This window comes from Gorilla gorilla, chromosome 4 (assembly GCF_029281585.2).
Source record: "Gorilla gorilla gorilla isolate KB3781 chromosome 4, NHGRI_mGorGor1-v2.1_pri, whole genome shotgun sequence".
Taxonomy (NCBI): Eukaryota; Metazoa; Chordata; class Mammalia; order Primates; family Hominidae; genus Gorilla; species Gorilla gorilla.
In genome coordinates, this window is record NC_073228.2 from 41,790,010 (window position 1) to 41,807,063 (window position 17,054).

The following is a 17,054-nucleotide window of genomic DNA, read 5'->3' on the forward strand; positions in this document are numbered from 1 at the left end:
AGTGCTGGGATTACAGGCATGCGCTACCGTGTTGGGCCCCTTCCCAACTTTGGATTCAGAGCTGTGTCCTACCAGAGCCAGAAGGGGCCGCCCTCTTCACTGTACAGATGGGCACACCAACGCCTGGAGATGTTGAATGCAGAAGGCGAAATGTCAGAAGCTGGAGTCCTACATCTCAGCTGGAGGGTGAGGTAAGATTCCTGCTGGTGTTCATCCCTCTCCTCACTTCCCTCAGCAGCAGCCCCTTTCTGCTCCCCTCCTGCATCCCTGGAGCAAGTGCCTTAAGGCCCTCCTGCTTCAACATGCCCCCCACCCTACAGCCTTTCCTGCATTTCCCTGTCCTCTGGGGAGTCCCTGCAGATAGAAATTCAACTGCACAGCCACGAGGAACATCTCCTTGATGTTAACTAGACTGTGTTTCTTTACAAATATCTGGTGGCAGATCTCCTCATTCATTCATTCATTCATTCATGCACTCATTTAATCTTCATTCATTCATTCCATCTTTCATTATTCACTCATTGGGTTTGAGCAACTAAAGCAGCCACGAGGGATGAAATTCTCCGTCACTGTGAAACTGCTCATTCACCCAACCAGCCAGCTCGCTGTTTCTGTCATTCATTATACACCTCATAAGTCCTGCATAGGTCTGAGATGTGGGCTTCATGTATGTCTGGCAGGCGTCCAGGCTTTCCCATCATGTGTCTGTCCCCTGGGTCACATCCATGTCAGGTGGGTACCACAGTCTAAAGTCCTTGTATTCTCTTCCACATACTAGGGCTGATAATTTATCAGTTGCCATTGATCAAAGTTCACAAGGCAAATCTTCATAAACTTCTGAAGCTGCCTACAGTTTCCCGTAAACAAATCTCTTTAAATTTACAAAAGCAATGCTTGCTGATTGTAAAAAACACACAGTGCCAAAGCATACAAAGGAAGAAGACCCGCTTGCAATTTGCTACCTACATCCCACTCCTGGGGCCAACAACTATTGGAAGTGTGGTGAGTGATTGACTTACATCCTTCTAGATCTTATCTACATATTTGCAAAGAAAAAATATACACATATAAAATAAAATATGTGTGGGTTATATCCTTACAAACTGAGATCATAGGCAGTTCCGCAACTTGCCTTTTCTCTGTAACAATAAGTGATGGATGCTTTGCAGGGTTGGTGCTACAGATCCTATTTATTCTTTTAAAAGGCTGCATAGGGAGCTCTGGTGGCACAATGAGTTACTGCCTGATACTTATTGAGCTCTTTTGTATGAGCACTTCTGAAGGCTCATTTCTAGAAGTGGAATTGCCACGTCATGTGCATTCTACATTTTAATGGATACCCAGTGCCAGGCATAGTGTTTCCTACATAGCAGGAGCTTTGTAAAGATCTGTGGCATGATTACATGGTGCCAGATGGCCCTCTAGAAAGGTGACACCATTCCCACTCCCACCAAGGATGACCAGAAGAGCCACAGAGGTTTCCATTTCTGTCACCAGGTGACAGCAACACTAGGTTTCAGGATGGCCACTTTCCCTAGGGCCACTCTGCTACTCCCTAGGAGGAGTTAAAGGCCCTGTGATGAAAGGAAGGCAACGTCCGGGCCGAGGGTAACTTCTCCTCCAGGTCTCCCAAGCCCATTTCTCAACATCCTCCTGCTATCACGGTGAGGGCAACATCAGCTGCAGGACTTCTCTAATTGGAACTAGCCACATCTACACAAAGAACCCACGTATTTTCTGCCACCCCTGACCAATCCCTGAAAGTAAAGGGAAACTTCCACTTACGCTTGGGCTCATTCTCCTATGGCCAACCCTGGCACTATCTTGTCAGTAACTGCTGCACTCCTTCCAGGGCCCTATCTCACTGGGAACCCACACCCGGATAGTCCCTGTTCCTGGCATCTTTGGGGCTGCCTGTGCCATCAAGCTGCCCCCAGCTCTGCCACCTGTCTGCGTCCTGATGCCCCCAGGATGAGCATTATTGGGAGAGCACTAAAAGAGGCACCCCTGTTGGCATACCAGGGCCAGTTCTACCTCCAATCCTCCTGAGAGCTTTGGCCAGCATTGACACGGGGCCCTCTGCCTGGAGAAGGAGGCTGGCATTGAGTGGGCTGTGGGGGCGCAGTGCAAAGGCAAAAATCAGGGTGGAGGCACTCAGCCCTGTCTGAGTCCCAAGGCACTGGCACTGTCCCGCCCCATTCTGCATTATTATGCCAGGCCCCCATGGGTCGAACCCCAGTGAAGACTCTTCTCCCCTAGGGGGTTAACTCCCATGAGCGAGCGGGGCTGGTAGAGAAGGGTGGAACCTGCCACCTCCTCACCTTCCTGTAGGAGATTCCAGGGTGGGGCCGTTCAAGGTCTCCTAAAGCCCCACTCCACAGATGCCCAGCCCCACCCACTGCTCTCCTGGGCTTTTCCCCACCCCCATTGTCTCCCAGCAGGTGGTTTTCTGCTATCAACAGCAGAATGGGCTGTTCCAGGGCTGCTTCCTGGATCCAACCCCCTCACAGCCAACTTACCAACTTCTCATGGTAAGACAGCCAGAGAGCTGGGCTCCATGTGTCCCAGGAAAGCCGTGGGCGGAAGGGATTGGGAAACCCACACAAGGGACACGCGTACCCCATTTCCAGGCTGCTTGGCACACAGAGACATCAAAAAACAGACAGCCAATACATCTAGAACAAGCCTCTCCCCAAGGGCGGCCCATGGATGGACTGTCCTCCCAGACCTCCCAGGTGGCTCATCAGTGGTGGGATTGCGGCGCAGCGACCCCATCACCGCGCCCCCCAGCAGTGCCTGGGCTCACCTCTCCACCCACCTCCCCACACAGGCAGAGGCAGGCCCTCAGCCGCAATCAGTAACATTCAGTGAGGACATGTGTTTATCACGTGTTACGGGTGGGTGCAGTGAGTTCTCTATTCAGGTAGGAGTGGAAGCTGGCTCAGGGCTCATCCAGTCCAATGTCCCACAGGTATAGAAGTGCCCTGATAAAATCTCAGAGCTGGCTGTCCAGTCAAGATTTGCATACCTCCAGAAATGGGGCTCTTACTACCCCTCACAGTAGCCCATTCTACTGTTGGGCACCTCCAATGGTCGGCATTTTCTTTCCGGCAGCCTCTTTCTTGGGTTGGGGGGTGGGCAGATACTATCACTCCAGCCTAACCCTCAGGACAAGAGAGGCAGCTGGGGTGGAAACAGAGGCAAAAAAAGTAATAAGTTAAATCCAACAATGAACAGAGACACGGCAGGATGGGCAGGGACATTCCTGGGGTGCCAGCAGTCTCTAGCTTGATCCAGGAGGCACTGGGGAGGAGGTTGCTGATGGCAAGATTCCAGGCAGGAGGTGACTCAGAAGGCCGGGTTGTCAATGCCCCTCTGATCCCCGGTATATTCTTCAGGCCTGAAGCTGTAGGGAGGGGGTGGCTCTGTGGGAGTTGGGCCCAGGCTGGGCTTCAGAATCACCTGCAGGGAAAAGAGAGAATTCAGTCTTCTGGGCCCTGGCCCTGGCCACCACTCCCCCATGCCAGCTGAGGCATGGTTACCAGGGAGAGGGGTGACCCAATGCTGGGTGCAGAGTGCCCTCCAGGATCGAAGGGCCCTCCACTGTCCCTGCTGCACAGCTGGCCAGAGGCAAGGTGGGGATGGGGATGAGACACCCACCTCACTGTAGGGGGGTGGGGGCGCAGAGCGGGATACTCTGACCCTCTCTGGGGGGATGATGGAGGGCAGTTCCAGGGGCCCCCGGCAATCCACGGGGGTGTCTGTCTCCGGCTCTCTGCAGTTGCGACAGAAGCACTTAGCCAGTCCACAGATGCAAAAGAGGGACAGGATGACCAGGAAGATGATGACGAAGATCCTGGGGTGGGGATCACCAAGAGTACTCTGAGTCTCCAGGCCACCCTGGGGACTCCCTACATCTCCCCGCTCCCGCCGCCCACACTGCCCCCTCGGCAGGTGCCTGGCCTTGTCCACACAGGACCAGGCCCCTCCAAGGACTGCACCCAAAGGAGCTGGCCCTGGGCTCACCTCACGGGGCCAGGGAAGAGCTCGTTCTCCTGGCAGCAGCTGTCACCACAGCATTTGAATCCTTTGGGGCAGGCGCTGGTCAGAGGGTACAGAAAAGGGCAAGGAGAAGTTGCTGGCACCAGAATGGAGAGGCAGAAGGATCCCAGCCTCCCCAAAATACACCCAAGATGCTCATGGCACAAGCCACCCCTTAGTGGGGTGGGGGGTATGGCCCCCGCTCTGAGCTCAGTAGGACTCTGGGGAAGGGCGTGTGCACTTGCGCCCAGTACGGCTCCCTATTGGGCCCCACGCCCCTCATCTGTAACACGGGTAGAAGAAGTATCCTGTTGACCTCAGCAGGCAGGTGTGGGGAAGGGGCATTGCAGCAGCCATGACACTCCTCATCCAACTCTAAGGAGGTGCGGGGAAAGAGGCCACGTGGCATGTCCAGGAAGAGCCAGTTCTCGCTGGCGCCCATGGAGTATGAGGGGTCAGAGAACGGTGCTTTCAGAACACCCAGGGCTGACCTAATGGAAACACTTTTCTGCCTAGTGACCCTTACCCAAGCTCCACCTTGTGCTCAGGCTTCTGGGATTTCTCTCTTACGGTTAGCCCCCTGCCTCCGACCCAGGGGACCCTCAGAGGGGAGACAGCCTGGCACTGCAGTAGGAAGGACCGGGATCCAGCTACAGACCTGCCTGCAAGTGTGGAAGTCCCCGAGTTTGTTGGTGGAGATAGAGGGTGGGGTCTCCCTCTTTGGCTGGGAAAGTGGGGGGACAGTTTCTGGCTGGATTGGGACTAAGGAAGGATGGAGTTTCTGGCCCCCCACGCCCCCCAAGGCATGCAGGGCATGATTTAGGTTGCTCCTCCCCGCTCCCCAGATTGGAAGTTATGGCCTCTAGACTTACAGGATGAGACCACATTTGGCTGCAATCTGTGGAAGAAAAGAGAGTTCGGGAGTCAGGGTCATAAACTGGGGATAGTGGGGGTGGGGTCTCCACTCAGATGCTGCCCAGGTACCTCACAGGCAGCAGGTCCCCAGTAGACTCAGCCTCTTCCTGCAAGCCACTCCCTACCTCACTCCACCGTGTTCCCAGGTCAGTGCTTGGAGCCCAGCTGACCCCTGGCTGGCCCCAGCTCCCCTTCCTCTCTCAGCACATTCCATCACCCCCGGGTTTGTAAGCTCATCCCTTCTGACCACCCTTCCAACCTGGCTTCCACCGTGACACCCATGGCTCAGGGCACTAGCGACTTTCCTTATCCCACCTTCAGTCACTGCAGACACTGCGGGCAGGAGGACTCTTCCTATAATGCAAATCTCATCACCAAAGAATCTTGCTGGAAGCCCCCTTCGGTGGCTCCCTGGGGTAGAGACCCCTCCCAGTGAGCAGCTGCACTCCCTCCCCTTTCGCTTCCCCTAGTTCTTTCTGTTCCTCCCACACACACCCGCTGGGAGTTCCCTGAACATACCTGGCTGTTTTACACCTGTCCGAGCCTCCATTCATCCTTCAGATCCCTGCCTAAGGGATTCCATGCTCTGCAAAGCTGCCAGGACCCCGCCTCCCAAATCAGCTTCCCCCTCTTCTGTACTAGGTCTGCAGGGCACCCAGGACATCTTACAGAATTTCCCTCCATTGATAGCAATTGTGTGTCAAAGCCGCACTGACTTGGAACACTCTTCTAGGTGGCTGCAAGGCTGGCTCCAGCTCCTCCCTCTCCGGTTACCTTATTAAAAATTACAACCACCCTTTCCCCTTAGTGTGCTTAACTTTTCTCCACATCTCTTGTCAACATCTAACATACTATATATTTACTTTATCTTGTTAATTGTCCTTCAGTTGTGTAAAAGGCAAACTCCGCGAGGGCAGGGATTTTTGCTGCATCATTGTTGAAAACCCAGTAGTCAAAATATTTGCAGAATGAATGAACGTGCATTCATCAATTACCTGGTTTCATTTCATCCTGGCTGCTCCCAGACTGTGGGGGAGGGATGTAGGTGCCAGAACATAGGAAATGGGTGGTGGGGAAGGGCATCTCTCACCCCACCCTAGCCTCCTGGGACAAACAACCAAGGCTAAAAAATAGGAAGCCAGCTTTGGCAAAACCACCATTATCTTTATCTTTATACCTTTATAAAATATTTCAATTGCAAATCGCAACAGTAAAGATAAGAATACCAGTGATAGCCAATAAGAGTTGGGGTAATTCCCCTTTTCCATGCTCAGTCCCAGGCTGAGTACCATCTCACAGGCTTTGTCCCCTTGTGGGGACAGGAACAGGAAGGAACCCCTGCAGGTTGGCCCAGAAAGGGTGAGTCTGTGAATCCAAATCACACAGCACACAGGAATGACTATAGAATTGGAGACAGGCTGGGTGTGGTACCTCATCCCTGTAATCCTAAGTACTTTGGGAGGCTGAGGTGGGTGGATTGCTTGAGGCCGGGAGTTTAAGACCAACCTGGCCAACATAGCGAGACCCTGTCTCTATTCTTTTTTCTTTTTTCTTTTTTTTCTTTTTGGAGATGGAGTCTCGCTCTGTTGCCCAGGCTGGAGTGCAGTGGTGCGATCTCGGCTTACTGCAACCTCCGCCTCCCAGGTTCAAGTGATACTCCTGCCTCAGCCTCCCAAGTAGCTGGGATTACAGGCACGTGCCACCATGCCTGGCTAATTTTTGTATTGTTAGTAGAGATGGGGTTGTTGGTCAGGCTGGTCTGAAACTCCTGACCTCATGATCTGCCTGCGTCGGCCTCTCAAAGTGCTGGGATTACAGGCGTGAGCCACTGCGCCTGGCCTCTATTCTTTAAATTAAAAAAATATATATACAGAGAGGGAACTTGGAGACAAATCGAGGGGTCCATCCAGGCACTCAGCAGTACCCCTTCCCCCTCAGACCCCACTTTGGCCCTTGTCCTTTTCCTGGACCCCAACTAATAAGTAATGGATAATTAACAGGTTTAGTAAATTAATCTCAAGTTCCGGTTTGGGAGGGGGAGGAGCTCTTCTCCCAGATTGTCTCCCCACATTTTAACCAGGGGGTAGTCTTGTCTGGGGTGGTTCAGAGGCTGAGTTTTATGGAGCATCAGGGTGGTCTTGGGCTGGGAGTAAGTAAATCTCAGCTTACTTAACTCCAGAATTGAAGGCATTAACAGCACCTCGCCCCTGGGGTTGGTGGGAGGGGTAAACCAGAGGATGCCCAGCCCAGCATTGACACAAACTGACCGCCCAGTGATTTAGAAGGAATACCTTGCTCACTAACCCGGGTCCACGGAAGGGTTTTGGCAGAGCCTCTCTGAAAGCTCAGCCCAGATGTGTGAAGGTGCCCTGTTCTAAAATCCTAACTATGGAAGACCCTGACTTCCCTCCGGTTCTTAAATGGAAATAAGACACAAATGCATGTTCTAGACCCGTCTCTGTTCCCAGGATAAACACCCATCCCAGGACCGGACAGCCTTCCCCCATCACCTGTAGAGTTTACTTGGGAGGAACAGAAGGGCGGAGGGAACACTCGAACCCTACACCTTCCTCTCAAAATCACAGATTTCAGAGGTCACCCCAGCCTTGGTCAGGCAGCCAGGTCAAATCCCACCACAGGCTGGGATTACTTACCCCTAGAAGGGGACAAAAGAGCCTTCTCTCCCCTAGGGAACAAGCAGAGACACAGTCCCAAAGAGGGTGGGGACATCCCAGGGTCCCCCAGCACTGGAGGAACAGAGCTGGGGCTAAGTGCTGGCCCAGGTGTCCAAAGCTCAGGCGGGAAGGAGCTGGAAGGATAAGCTGAGGCTAATACGGGGTCCAAAGTCCCTATTCACAGAGACGTGCTAGGTGTCAGATAAGGTGGTGGCTGGTGGCCACTTCCCACCACAGGATCCCCCTCAGAGGTGGGAGAACCCAGCCTCTCCCAGAGCCTCCTCCGCTGCCCCCACCTCCACCTCCACAGCAAAGAGAGAAAGGAAGTAGCTAATTGTGTGTGGTCAGGAGGAAATCCTGATTCTGGAAGGTGGCGACCAGGCTCCAGAAGCAGGCTCCTGACCTACAAGGGTAGGGCCCAAAAGTTCAACAAGCTTACCTCCCAGTCTCACCTTTTGGGGGCCAGCCAGCAGGCTGAACAGCAAGGTGGGCGCGAGGCCGGGGACCCAAGCTTGGGACATCCTGGCTTGGGGGCCACTGAGCTTTCCTGTGTAGAGAAGGCGGGGCTGCGACCTCTCCCACTTCTGTCCACCTATGGGGCCCCGCCTCGGGATGGGGGCGGAGCTGCACCGGGAGAGGCGGACTCGGGGCAGGGAGGGGCTGGGAGGAGGAAGGGAGGAAGGGAGGCACAGAGGTCTGGGTTGGGTTTTGGGATTTGGGAGGTAGAAGGGATTAACAGATTTTTTAAAAAGCGGTCCTGGGCGCGGTGGCTCACGCCTGTAATACCAGCACTTTGGGAGGATCACTTCAGGTCAGGAGTTCGAGACCAGCTTGGCCTACATGGTGAGACCCCCGTCTCCACTAGAAATACAAAATTTAGCCGGGCGTGGTGGCGGGTGCCTGTAATCCCAGCTACTCAGGAGCCTGAGGCAGGAGAATCGCTTGAACCCGGGAAGCAGAGGTTGCAGTGAGCTGAGATCGTGCCAGTGCACTCCAGCCTGGGCGACGGAGTGAGACTCCATCTCTAAATAAATAAATAAATAACTTAAATTTAAAAAGAGGTGGGATCAACTCCACACCGCTGAGCTGGGCCTTCCTAACTCCCAACTCCTCCACTCCTAAGTGCCCCAGACTCCAGGGAGGGGTGCCGGGACCGGCGGGAGTGGGAAGGGGACGTGGAAGCCCCTTCTTATCTGGACCTGTGAGTCTGGTGAGAAGTCAAATGGGGGCAGAGGTTGAGGGAGGGGAAGGCGAAGGTTCTAGGGTAGATTTTGAGGGGTTATGGTTGGGGGATATCGCCCCATTGTGTTTTGGCCAAAAAGGGAGGGACGGGGCAGCCTGGCTGATTTCAGAGTGACCTGAGATTTCCAGGTCGAGGAAGGAAGACCAGGAGCACAACGTGGGTACCTTCGTGTCCCCTCCCCTCTTGAAATCCTACAGGAGGTGTTGGTGCGTTTTCTCCCATTGACAAAACGGGAAATCAAGGCCCCAGGGTTTAGACTGCCCCGGGGTCCGCAGCTGGGGCTGGTCCTCTGCCAGGCCCGCCGGGGCGCGGGCGAGCAGGCCCATCCAGATTCCTGGAAAGACCCCGCGGAGGCCGCCCCAGTGCGGAGGGGCCCGATTCTGAGCCCCCTGCGGCCGCCGCCTCCAGCACTCCAGGCGCGGAGCTTCCGGGAGCGGCCGGCAGGTGGCAGCGTCGCCCAGCGCGGGTGCCCCCGGGAGCCGGGAGGGGCGCGGCCGGGGCTGGTGGGCTGGGGGCGCTGGGCGAGGGCGAGGGAGGAGCAGTGCAGCCAGGACCGCGGGAGGGGGCGAGGGGGCGATGGAGCGTGGGGCGCTGCTCCCTGGCCCGGCGAAGGGGGACCCTGAGAGGCTCAACGTCATGTCCTTGGGCGCCTCCTGCTGTGTCGCCAATCTGTCTTGACCCCTGAAAAACACCCCCGACGTCGTGGACGTTTCTTCTCTTTCCTTGCTCTCTGCCCCTTCTCCCTCATCTCTCCCAGTCATGTTCTGTCTTATATTTAACCCCTCTGTGTCTCTCCCCGTTTCTCCCAGCCTCTGTTTTTCTGTTTCGGTTTCTTCCCATCTGTCCGCACCCAGTTTCTCTCGAGTTCCCAGCCTTTCCCTCTGTTCTCCCGTCTGTTTCTCCTCTCTCTGTTCACCTCTGTCTGCCTCGGCGGAGGCGTCTGTTTTTCTCGGTTTCTCTGGTCCCTTCTCCTTGTCCCTGGTTTGGTCCTGCACCCCCAGTCTCTCGGTCTGTTTCTTATGCTGTCTCCCTGCGCTCTCTCTCCCTTTCCCTGTCTCTATTTCCCATTACCTCCTAGCCCTTTTTGCCCCTTAAGAAGATAATCTTCTAGTCTCCTGATCCGAGGGGTATTGGGATCTGGCCCCTCTGTATTTGAAGTGACTGTGAGCTTGGAGAAGGGAAGGGGCCGCCGTCTCCCCCCTCCCCTGCAGGTGGACCTTGGCAGGGGGACCTAGTCCTGAGAGTGCTAGAGCCTCCACCTCTTGAGTCGTTGCCACCTTGGGCTGCCAGGGTTCTTCTTGTCCCCACCCAGGACCCACTACAACAGCAAGGCCTGGGGTCTCTACCCCACACTCCCTGCTATCCTGCCCAGGCTGGGAGCCCTACAGAGGTGTGGCCCTTAGGGGAGAGGAAAGTGGGAAAATGGTTGAGCTTAGAGGAGGAAGATACCCTGCAGGGTGAAATGAGGGTGCTGAGAAGGGCATGTGGGAACTCAAGGGACAGATGTGGGGGGTCAGCAGGAGTGGGGGTGAGGGAACTAGGCGGGCACCAGTGCCCTGAAGAGGGGCAGCAGGAGGGGGAGGAGGCTGGCATAGCTGCTCTCTGGGTCTCTGGCATCAACCTGACCCAGATCTAGGGTTGCCGGACAAAAGACAGGAGGCCTAGGTAAATCCAAATTTCAGATAAACGATGAGTAATTTCATTTTAGTATAATTATGTCCCATGCAATATATATATATTTTTTGAGAACCAAGACTGGAGTGGAGTGGTGTGAGCTCACTGCAACCTCCACCTCCCAGATTCAAGCAATTCTCATGCTTCAGCCTCCCAAGTAGCTGGGATTACAGGCATGTGCCACTATGCCCAGCTAATTTTTTGTATTTTTAGTAGAGACAGGGTTTTACCTTGTTGGCCAGGCTGGTCTCCAACTCCTGGCCTCAAGTGATATGCCCACCTCGGCCTCCCAAAGTGTTGGGATTACAGGCGTGAGCTACTACACCTGGGCCCATGCAATATTTGAGACATACTTATGCTAAAATTTACTTTTCTATCTGAAATTCACATTTAATGGGATGTTCTGTGTTTTTCTTTGTTAAAACTGGCAACCAGGCCAGGCACAGTGGCTCACACTTATAACCCCAGCACTTGGAGAGGCCGAGGTAGGAAGATCACTTGAGCCCAGGAGTTTGAGACCAGCCTGGGCAACATAGCAAGACCCTGTCTCCGCAAAGAAAGAAAAGAAAAGCAATTAAGTCGGTGTGGTGGCATGTACCTGTAGTCCCAGTTACTCTGAAGGTTGAGGTAGGAAGATCACTTGAGCCTAAGAGTTCAAGGCTGCAGTGAGCTGAGATCACACCACTACACTCCAGCCTGGGTGACAGAGCACCACCCTCGCTCTAAAAAGAAAAACAAGACAAAACAAAATCTGGCAGTGCTATCCACATCCCTACAATGTCCTAGGAACAAACTCCATCCCCACCCCACATCTTCCAATGAAGAAGCGAGGTCCTTAGCACTTGACTCACCAGGCAGAGTCTGAAGGGCTCTTGAGCCTCTCGGCTGGGCCCCCAGTTCCTTCCATGACACCAAACTGCCCTACGTTCCTTCCTGCAGATGGGGACAAGATGAGGAGCCTGGAAGTGGGTGGTCCCAGGCCAGGCCAAGAACACCAGGGCCTGTTAGCATTCATCATGGCCCCAGGGCCCTCGGATTTTTGGTGGGTGAGGTCAGAAGGGGTGGGAGCACCATGGACCCCCCTAGACTGAGCAGAGAAGGGCTGTTCTAGAGGAAGGAGGGTCCTGGACAAGGCCAGCATCTTCTGTTTGGCACGTCACCTAGCACCAGGAGGGCAGCGTGTGCAGGTGCTCAGGCATACACGAGCACAGAAACCCAGAGGCCTCATGCAGTCAGCGGCCCCCTAGATTCAACGCCAAATTCCATCTGGGGTTTCCCAAGAGCAGCCACTTCGAAATGTCTTCATAAATGCTCGCCGGGCCCCCAGTGCATTCACTAAAGAATGAGCTGATTGTGCATCCTGCCGGGGCCCAGCTGGAAGGAGGGGCCTCCGAGGCCAGCCGGCCCACTTACGCCCTTCTCAGAGGAGGCAACCAGGGCCCGGAGAGCGGGAAGGCCAGGTTGCACAGGACATGAGGGGCTGAGTCAGGATCAGAACCATGCAGCGCTCGAGATGCCACACCCAGCACAGGTGGCACTCACCTCGGGCCTGGGGAGCCCTGCTCCACTGCTCCGGATGGAGGATCACTCAGGATGGGTGGCCTCGCCTAGCCTGGCTCAGCCCAGCCCAGGGGGCCAGGCTTGGGTGAAGGGGAAGAGCCAGGGTGAATTCTGTTTTACTTGGCAGTCCCCCCCACCCCCATACTTTGGTGGACACTAATATATGTAATGGCTGATGGCGCTGGGCTGGGATCTCTTTTCAAAGCCAGCGGAATGCTCTGCTCTAGCCCGGCTCTGCCTGTAGGGGCAGTATTGTGTCGTGTTAGTCAGTGTGCCACTGAACATGTTGTGCTGTGTGACCTTAGACGAGAAATGGAACTTCTCTGGGCCTCTCTCAACAGGAAGGAGAGGGAGGAGTTGGATAACAGTACCTCCCTCATCATATAGGCCATGATGAGGATGAAACAGGATGCTCAGAGTCTGGCATACAGTAATGGCAAATAAATGCTAGCTGTCATTCCTGGCAGAGACAAGGGGCCCATACTTCCTTCTCTGCATTTCACATGGAGGCAGAGTGGGGTACCAAGGAGTGCAGGGTCTCGCTGCTTTTGGACTGCTCACCTCCCTGGATGGGCTGCAGCATCCAGCCCCAGTTTCCCCAGGACGCTTTGCTCACTAAACCCCTCTGCTGTCCACTGGGCCCCACTTAAGGCCAGTCAGGCCTGAGAAGGTGGGGCTGGTGACAGATCCCAGAGGATGTCCAGGTGCCGACCACTCCTGAACGTGGTCTGGGACTGGAGATGTGATTCCCTCCACTCCCAGTTTGTTCCCCCTTTCTACTCCCGCACGGCCCACTGAGCGCTGCCTGGGTCTACTTCACAGAGGAGGCCCTCCTCTCCACATGGGCTGAGAGCTCATGGAGACTGGAGGCTGTGCCTGTCACAGGTGTCCTCTCCCTTTATCCCCACTGCCATCGGCACCCTGTGCAGCCTGGCTCCTCAGGACTCTTGTAGCCATATTCAACAAGGCCTCTAGCTTGGTCTCCTCATTGCCAAGGAGGGACAGGCCATGTTGGGCATGTCGCTCTCTTGTTCCCTAATCTTTGGAGGCTCCCTGCTGCCACCTGAATAAAGTCCCATCTCAGAGAGACCTTCAGGGTCCCCCATAACCAGTCCCCACCTGACCTCCACCCCCCCACCATATTCTCCAGCCCCTCCTCTTACTCTTTCTGCTTCTCTCCTTGCCTCTGTCCAGGCAGTTTTTTCCACCTAGTTTCTTCCCCAAATCCCTCCCAGAAACCGAACACATTCTTCCCCATCCTTTAAAGCTCAGCCCAATGCCACCTCCTCCAGAAAGCCTATCTGGACTTGGATCTTCCTTCAACAAGTGATTGTCTGCTCCCTGCTCGCCCCTACCCAGGCCTCTTCCCTGGGCCTCTCTGACAGCCCTTGGTCGTTTTCCCTTGAAGACGTGTGGACATGTCCTAATGCTCCCACCCTGCTGCAGGGGCTGGCCAGCTCTGATTCAGAATGCATTTCCCCCTGGTGCTTTGTTCCAAGTAAACACTGGCTCTGTTGTCGTTGAATCCAAGCTGGTTAGGGGCCTTCCTGGGTCAGGGGCCAGATTTCTCTAAGGGGGTAGGGAATTCATTTCCAAAGTCCTTGGTGAAGGACTCGTGGTTGGGGTGGGAGGAGTTCAGACTGACTGGGCTCCCCACCACACTGGCTATGCGGTTTGGGGAATCCACCTCTTCTGCTTCCTGCACCCCCTCCAAAGGGTATGCTCAAATTTGTGACTCCCCCTCAGCAAGTGAGGAAGATGGCTCCGTAGGGATTGAGCGACTCCTAAGGGGGTGTAGCAAGGAATGCTTGGCTTACGGTCCGCCTTCCTGGAGGAGGCAGAGTCCAAGAATAGGACTTCTTGGCCATGGGACGGGGACCTCAGTCCCCTTTCCAACTTTTTTTGGAAATTGAAGCCCACCAGCCCCTTTCTTATTCTTGGGGTGATGGGCATGGGGGTGGAGGAGATCACTTCTAGAGTCAGCTCCAAGTTTGAACCATGAATCTGTGGGCCGGGAGGGTGGAGGGAGGGCAAACCACCTGAGAATTAACAGTGCAGGGCACTTATTATCCCAATGAGCAGGTTGGAGGGACTCACTGATGCTCACTTTCCTGGAGGCTTAGCAGAGACAAAAACGCCATTTGGGAGCCATTATCCTTCTAAAGTGTAGGTTTCTGGGGCACAGGCCAGGGTGGAAAGGAAACACCTCAAAGAGCCTGGATGGGTGTCAGGTGGGGAGGGTCAGGGGAAGGTTGAGCTGATGAGCTTTGGCTTCTGGAGTGGCAGATGGAGCAGAGCCATGAAGGCTTGGGCAGGAGAGACTGAGCTAAGACTAGCGTGAGGGTCTTGAGAGCCCCCATGCCTGGCCTCCTTCCTCTGGGGCCCCCTCCTTCAGTCTACTGTCTGAGACCGGATCCTGTAGCCAGACGGAAGAAAGGAATTTGGGATCCTCGATTTCTAGCTCTGTTCTTGTTGGCTCCTGAAAGAGGGTTCTGCTGCACCCTGCTTGTGGGTTCCTTTGTTTCTGACCCAAATGTTACTGGGGTTGTAGTTAGACCTAAAAGAACTTTTCAGATCCAAAGGAACTGCAGATTCAGGACAACCATGGGAAGGGGAGCCCTTCCATGGTCTGGGGCTTAGACTAGAGTGGGGCACAGGCCCAGCCTGAAGCTGTAAAGGCAGAGAATGAGTGTGAGCAGTGGGTCAGGGATTCAGGCTGGCAGAGAGCACATTCTTCCTCAAGTCATAGTGCCTCTAAGCAGCCACATCATCTGGCTCCCAGCTGAGGACAGACTTGGCTTTGGTTGTGTGGGAGCTGGATGTGTGCATGTATGTACATTACGTGCACATGTGTGTATGCAGAGCATCCCAGCCTCCTGTGTTGATTGGCAGCTCCCACTCACACCCCTTACCCCACCGCCAGTGCCTGGCTTCCTTATCTCCGGGCCAACCTTTAGGGGGCTGGCTTCAGGATCCCCTCACCCCAGTGGCCGTGTTAGCACCTCCTTTCTCCCTTGTTAGCGCCTCACAACCCCTCTTCCTCCTCCGGCCCCAGCTGTCCCCCCAGAGAGAGGCCCTGTGGCTTACAGCCCAGTCCTCGCCTTCTGATTCCACTTCAGCTTCTACTTTTTGAAGCTTGGTTTTTCTCCCAACCCCTAACCCCCCCGGCCTTTCCGTTTCCCTCTTGCCCATGTGGAGGGGTCTTCTGCAGAACATCAGAGCCTGGGGGAGGAAGCTGGATCCCCCCACAACTGAGCACGACTTCTCTTCCAGGCTGGGGCTGAAAGGCTGGCGCACAGACAAAGTGAGCCCCTCCCCATCAGCCTTCCCTGCCTGGAGGGTGGGAGGGGGGCAGTTTGGGAGGGACCCCTGTACTAGGGGCTAAAGCTAAATCTGGTGCCAACTCTGCCCCCTCATGGGGGCAAAACCTCACTCTGTGGCAGCACTGAACGAGTGGGGTGAGGCGGCAGGGCCCCTGGGTAGAAATGTCCTTTTCTGCCTGTCGCCTCCAGGCAGCTGTGCCCAACCTGAGCCTGGGTTGCTGAGTGGGACAGGGTGGTCTTGTGCCCGGAGTCAGGTTGTCAGGCCTCCGGGACTGTAGGTTTCCTCTACGGAAGGGCCCCTTCCCTGCGGGCTTTGATGTGTCTGCGAGGTTCGTGGAGGATGTTTGGCTTCAGGGCCCGGTGCCAGGATAAACTCCCTCTGCCTGCTGAGCCAAACCACTACCTCCTCCTTGCCTGGCTCTCCTGCCTGCCTCAGTCTTGGGCCTGGCCTCCTCCAAGGCTAGCACTGCCCTGCCTGCTTACTGCGGTGGGCACCAAGATGCCACTGTTACTGCTACTGGGGAGAGACCTGTGGGCAATCCTGGTCCCCAAGGCTGGCCCGGCAGTGCCTGCTGCTAGGTGACCGAGGTCCTGATCCAGGTGGGGGATGCTGGACCCCAACTGCCAGCAGGGATGGGGATGAGATGGAGCAGCGGGGAGGGGGTGTCTACGTGGAGCTGCTTGCACAGGCTTCAGCTCTTCCAGATGTGTAGAGGTTCCAGATGTGGGGATGACTCAGCCCGGAATGAGGAGGGGTGGGCGGTGCATGGGGGGGATGGTGAGCAGGGGGATCTGAGGTCCTGAGCAGCTGCCAGCTGCTGCCTCCTGTCCTCCGGAATTTGCAGCCCCTCAAAACCCCAGAGGTGGGAGAAGTGGTATTTAATAGCTGCTGGGAGCTGCCCATATGTGTGGCCCTCAAGTGTCCCACCATGTGCTGGGAAAGAGACCTCAGGGCCAGGGGCTCAGCTAGGAGAGAGAGAAAGGGAGAAAGTGGAAGGCGGGCAGAGGAAGTGGGAGGAGGACCGAGAGTGGCAGGGAGGACGGAGAGTGGGAGGGGCAGGGAGAAGCCCAGGACTAAAATGGTGGCCCCTACTTGGCCCCACTTTCAAGTGTGGCACTGGGAGGAGAGCATATTGGTTCAGAGGACTGTGTGTGTGTGTGTGTGTGTGTGTGTGCGCACACGTGCGTGTGTGCACGCATGCAAGCAAATGTGACCTTGCTGCTGGAGTGGAGGTTATACGGGTGGAGAAGGAGCTGTGTTGGGTGAGCGTTGTGTGTCTGGTGTGTGTATGCTGTGTTTGTGAGCTGGGTGCTGGATGATGTGTATGTTGGGTGTGGCAGAGTGCAGGAGCATGTTCTATACCATCTGTGTGATAGAGAAGAACTGTGGGTACAGCGACTGTGTAGTGAGGGGCTGTAATGGGGAAAGGGTGTATGTTTATGCCAAGTTACATGTGCCTTTGGATGCAGAAGGTGGGTCCCACAAACCTGGGGAGTTGAGTGGCATCTGGGCCTATCAGAGCAGGACCCCAAAGACCTGGGGCTTCCTTCAGCCTCCCCTGGGGGGCCTTGGGGACCAGTGTCCAGCATCCTGGAGCTGTGGTTTCTCCTGCTGGGCCCTGG

At 55.4% G+C, this 17,054-nt stretch overlaps 1 protein-coding gene and 1 long non-coding RNA gene across 4 annotated transcripts; one reads left to right on the forward strand and one right to left on the reverse strand.

Moving 5' to 3' along the window:
* The first annotated feature begins 107 nt into the window (after nucleotides 1-107).
* LOC134758520 (uncharacterized) lies at nucleotides 108-4,282 on the forward strand. The gene is made up of 2 exons (XR_010133779.1): nucleotides 108-2,531; nucleotides 3,782-4,282. It is a non-coding gene; the product is annotated as an uncharacterized lncRNA (long non-coding RNA).
* TMEM92 (transmembrane protein 92) lies at nucleotides 2,507-12,138 on the reverse strand. Of its 3 annotated transcripts, XM_063706276.1 has the most exons (8): nucleotides 12,091-12,138; nucleotides 11,400-11,481; nucleotides 11,147-11,270; nucleotides 8,084-9,555; nucleotides 4,914-4,939; nucleotides 4,027-4,101; nucleotides 3,661-3,856; nucleotides 2,507-3,462 (listed from the first exon to the last, which is right to left on the reverse strand). In XM_063706276.1, exons 4-8 carry the CDS (start codon nucleotides 8,150-8,152, stop codon nucleotides 3,349-3,351), a joined length of 480 nt encoding a protein of 159 aa, XP_063562346.1. In that variant the 5' UTR covers nucleotides 8,153-9,555; nucleotides 11,147-11,270; nucleotides 11,400-11,481; nucleotides 12,091-12,138; the 3' UTR covers nucleotides 2,507-3,348. The 3 variants fall into 3 exon arrangements, with proteins under 3 accessions (XP_063562346.1, XP_004041377.1, XP_063562345.1); XM_004041329.5 differs by lacking the exon at nucleotides 12,091-12,138 and having other exon boundaries at nucleotides 11,400-11,839; XM_063706275.1 differs by lacking the exons at nucleotides 8,084-9,555; nucleotides 11,147-11,270; nucleotides 11,400-11,481; nucleotides 12,091-12,138 and adding exons at nucleotides 5,216-5,310; nucleotides 5,476-8,070.
* Between the last annotated feature and the right edge of the window lie 4,916 nt (nucleotides 12,139-17,054).

Coding starts and splice junctions, on each gene's coding strand:
- TMEM92 (XM_063706275.1), bottom strand. CDS start 5,506: ATGGAGGCTCGGACAGGTGTAAAACAGCCAG. Junction 5,311..5,475: donor GACAGGTGTAAAACAGCCAG/GTATGTTCAGGG, acceptor TTTGCATTATAG/GAAGAGTCCTCCTGCCCGCA. Junction 4,102..4,913: donor GCCAAATGTGGTCTCATCCT/GTAAGTCTAGAG, acceptor CCCTCTGACCAG/CGCCTGCCCCAAAGGATTCA.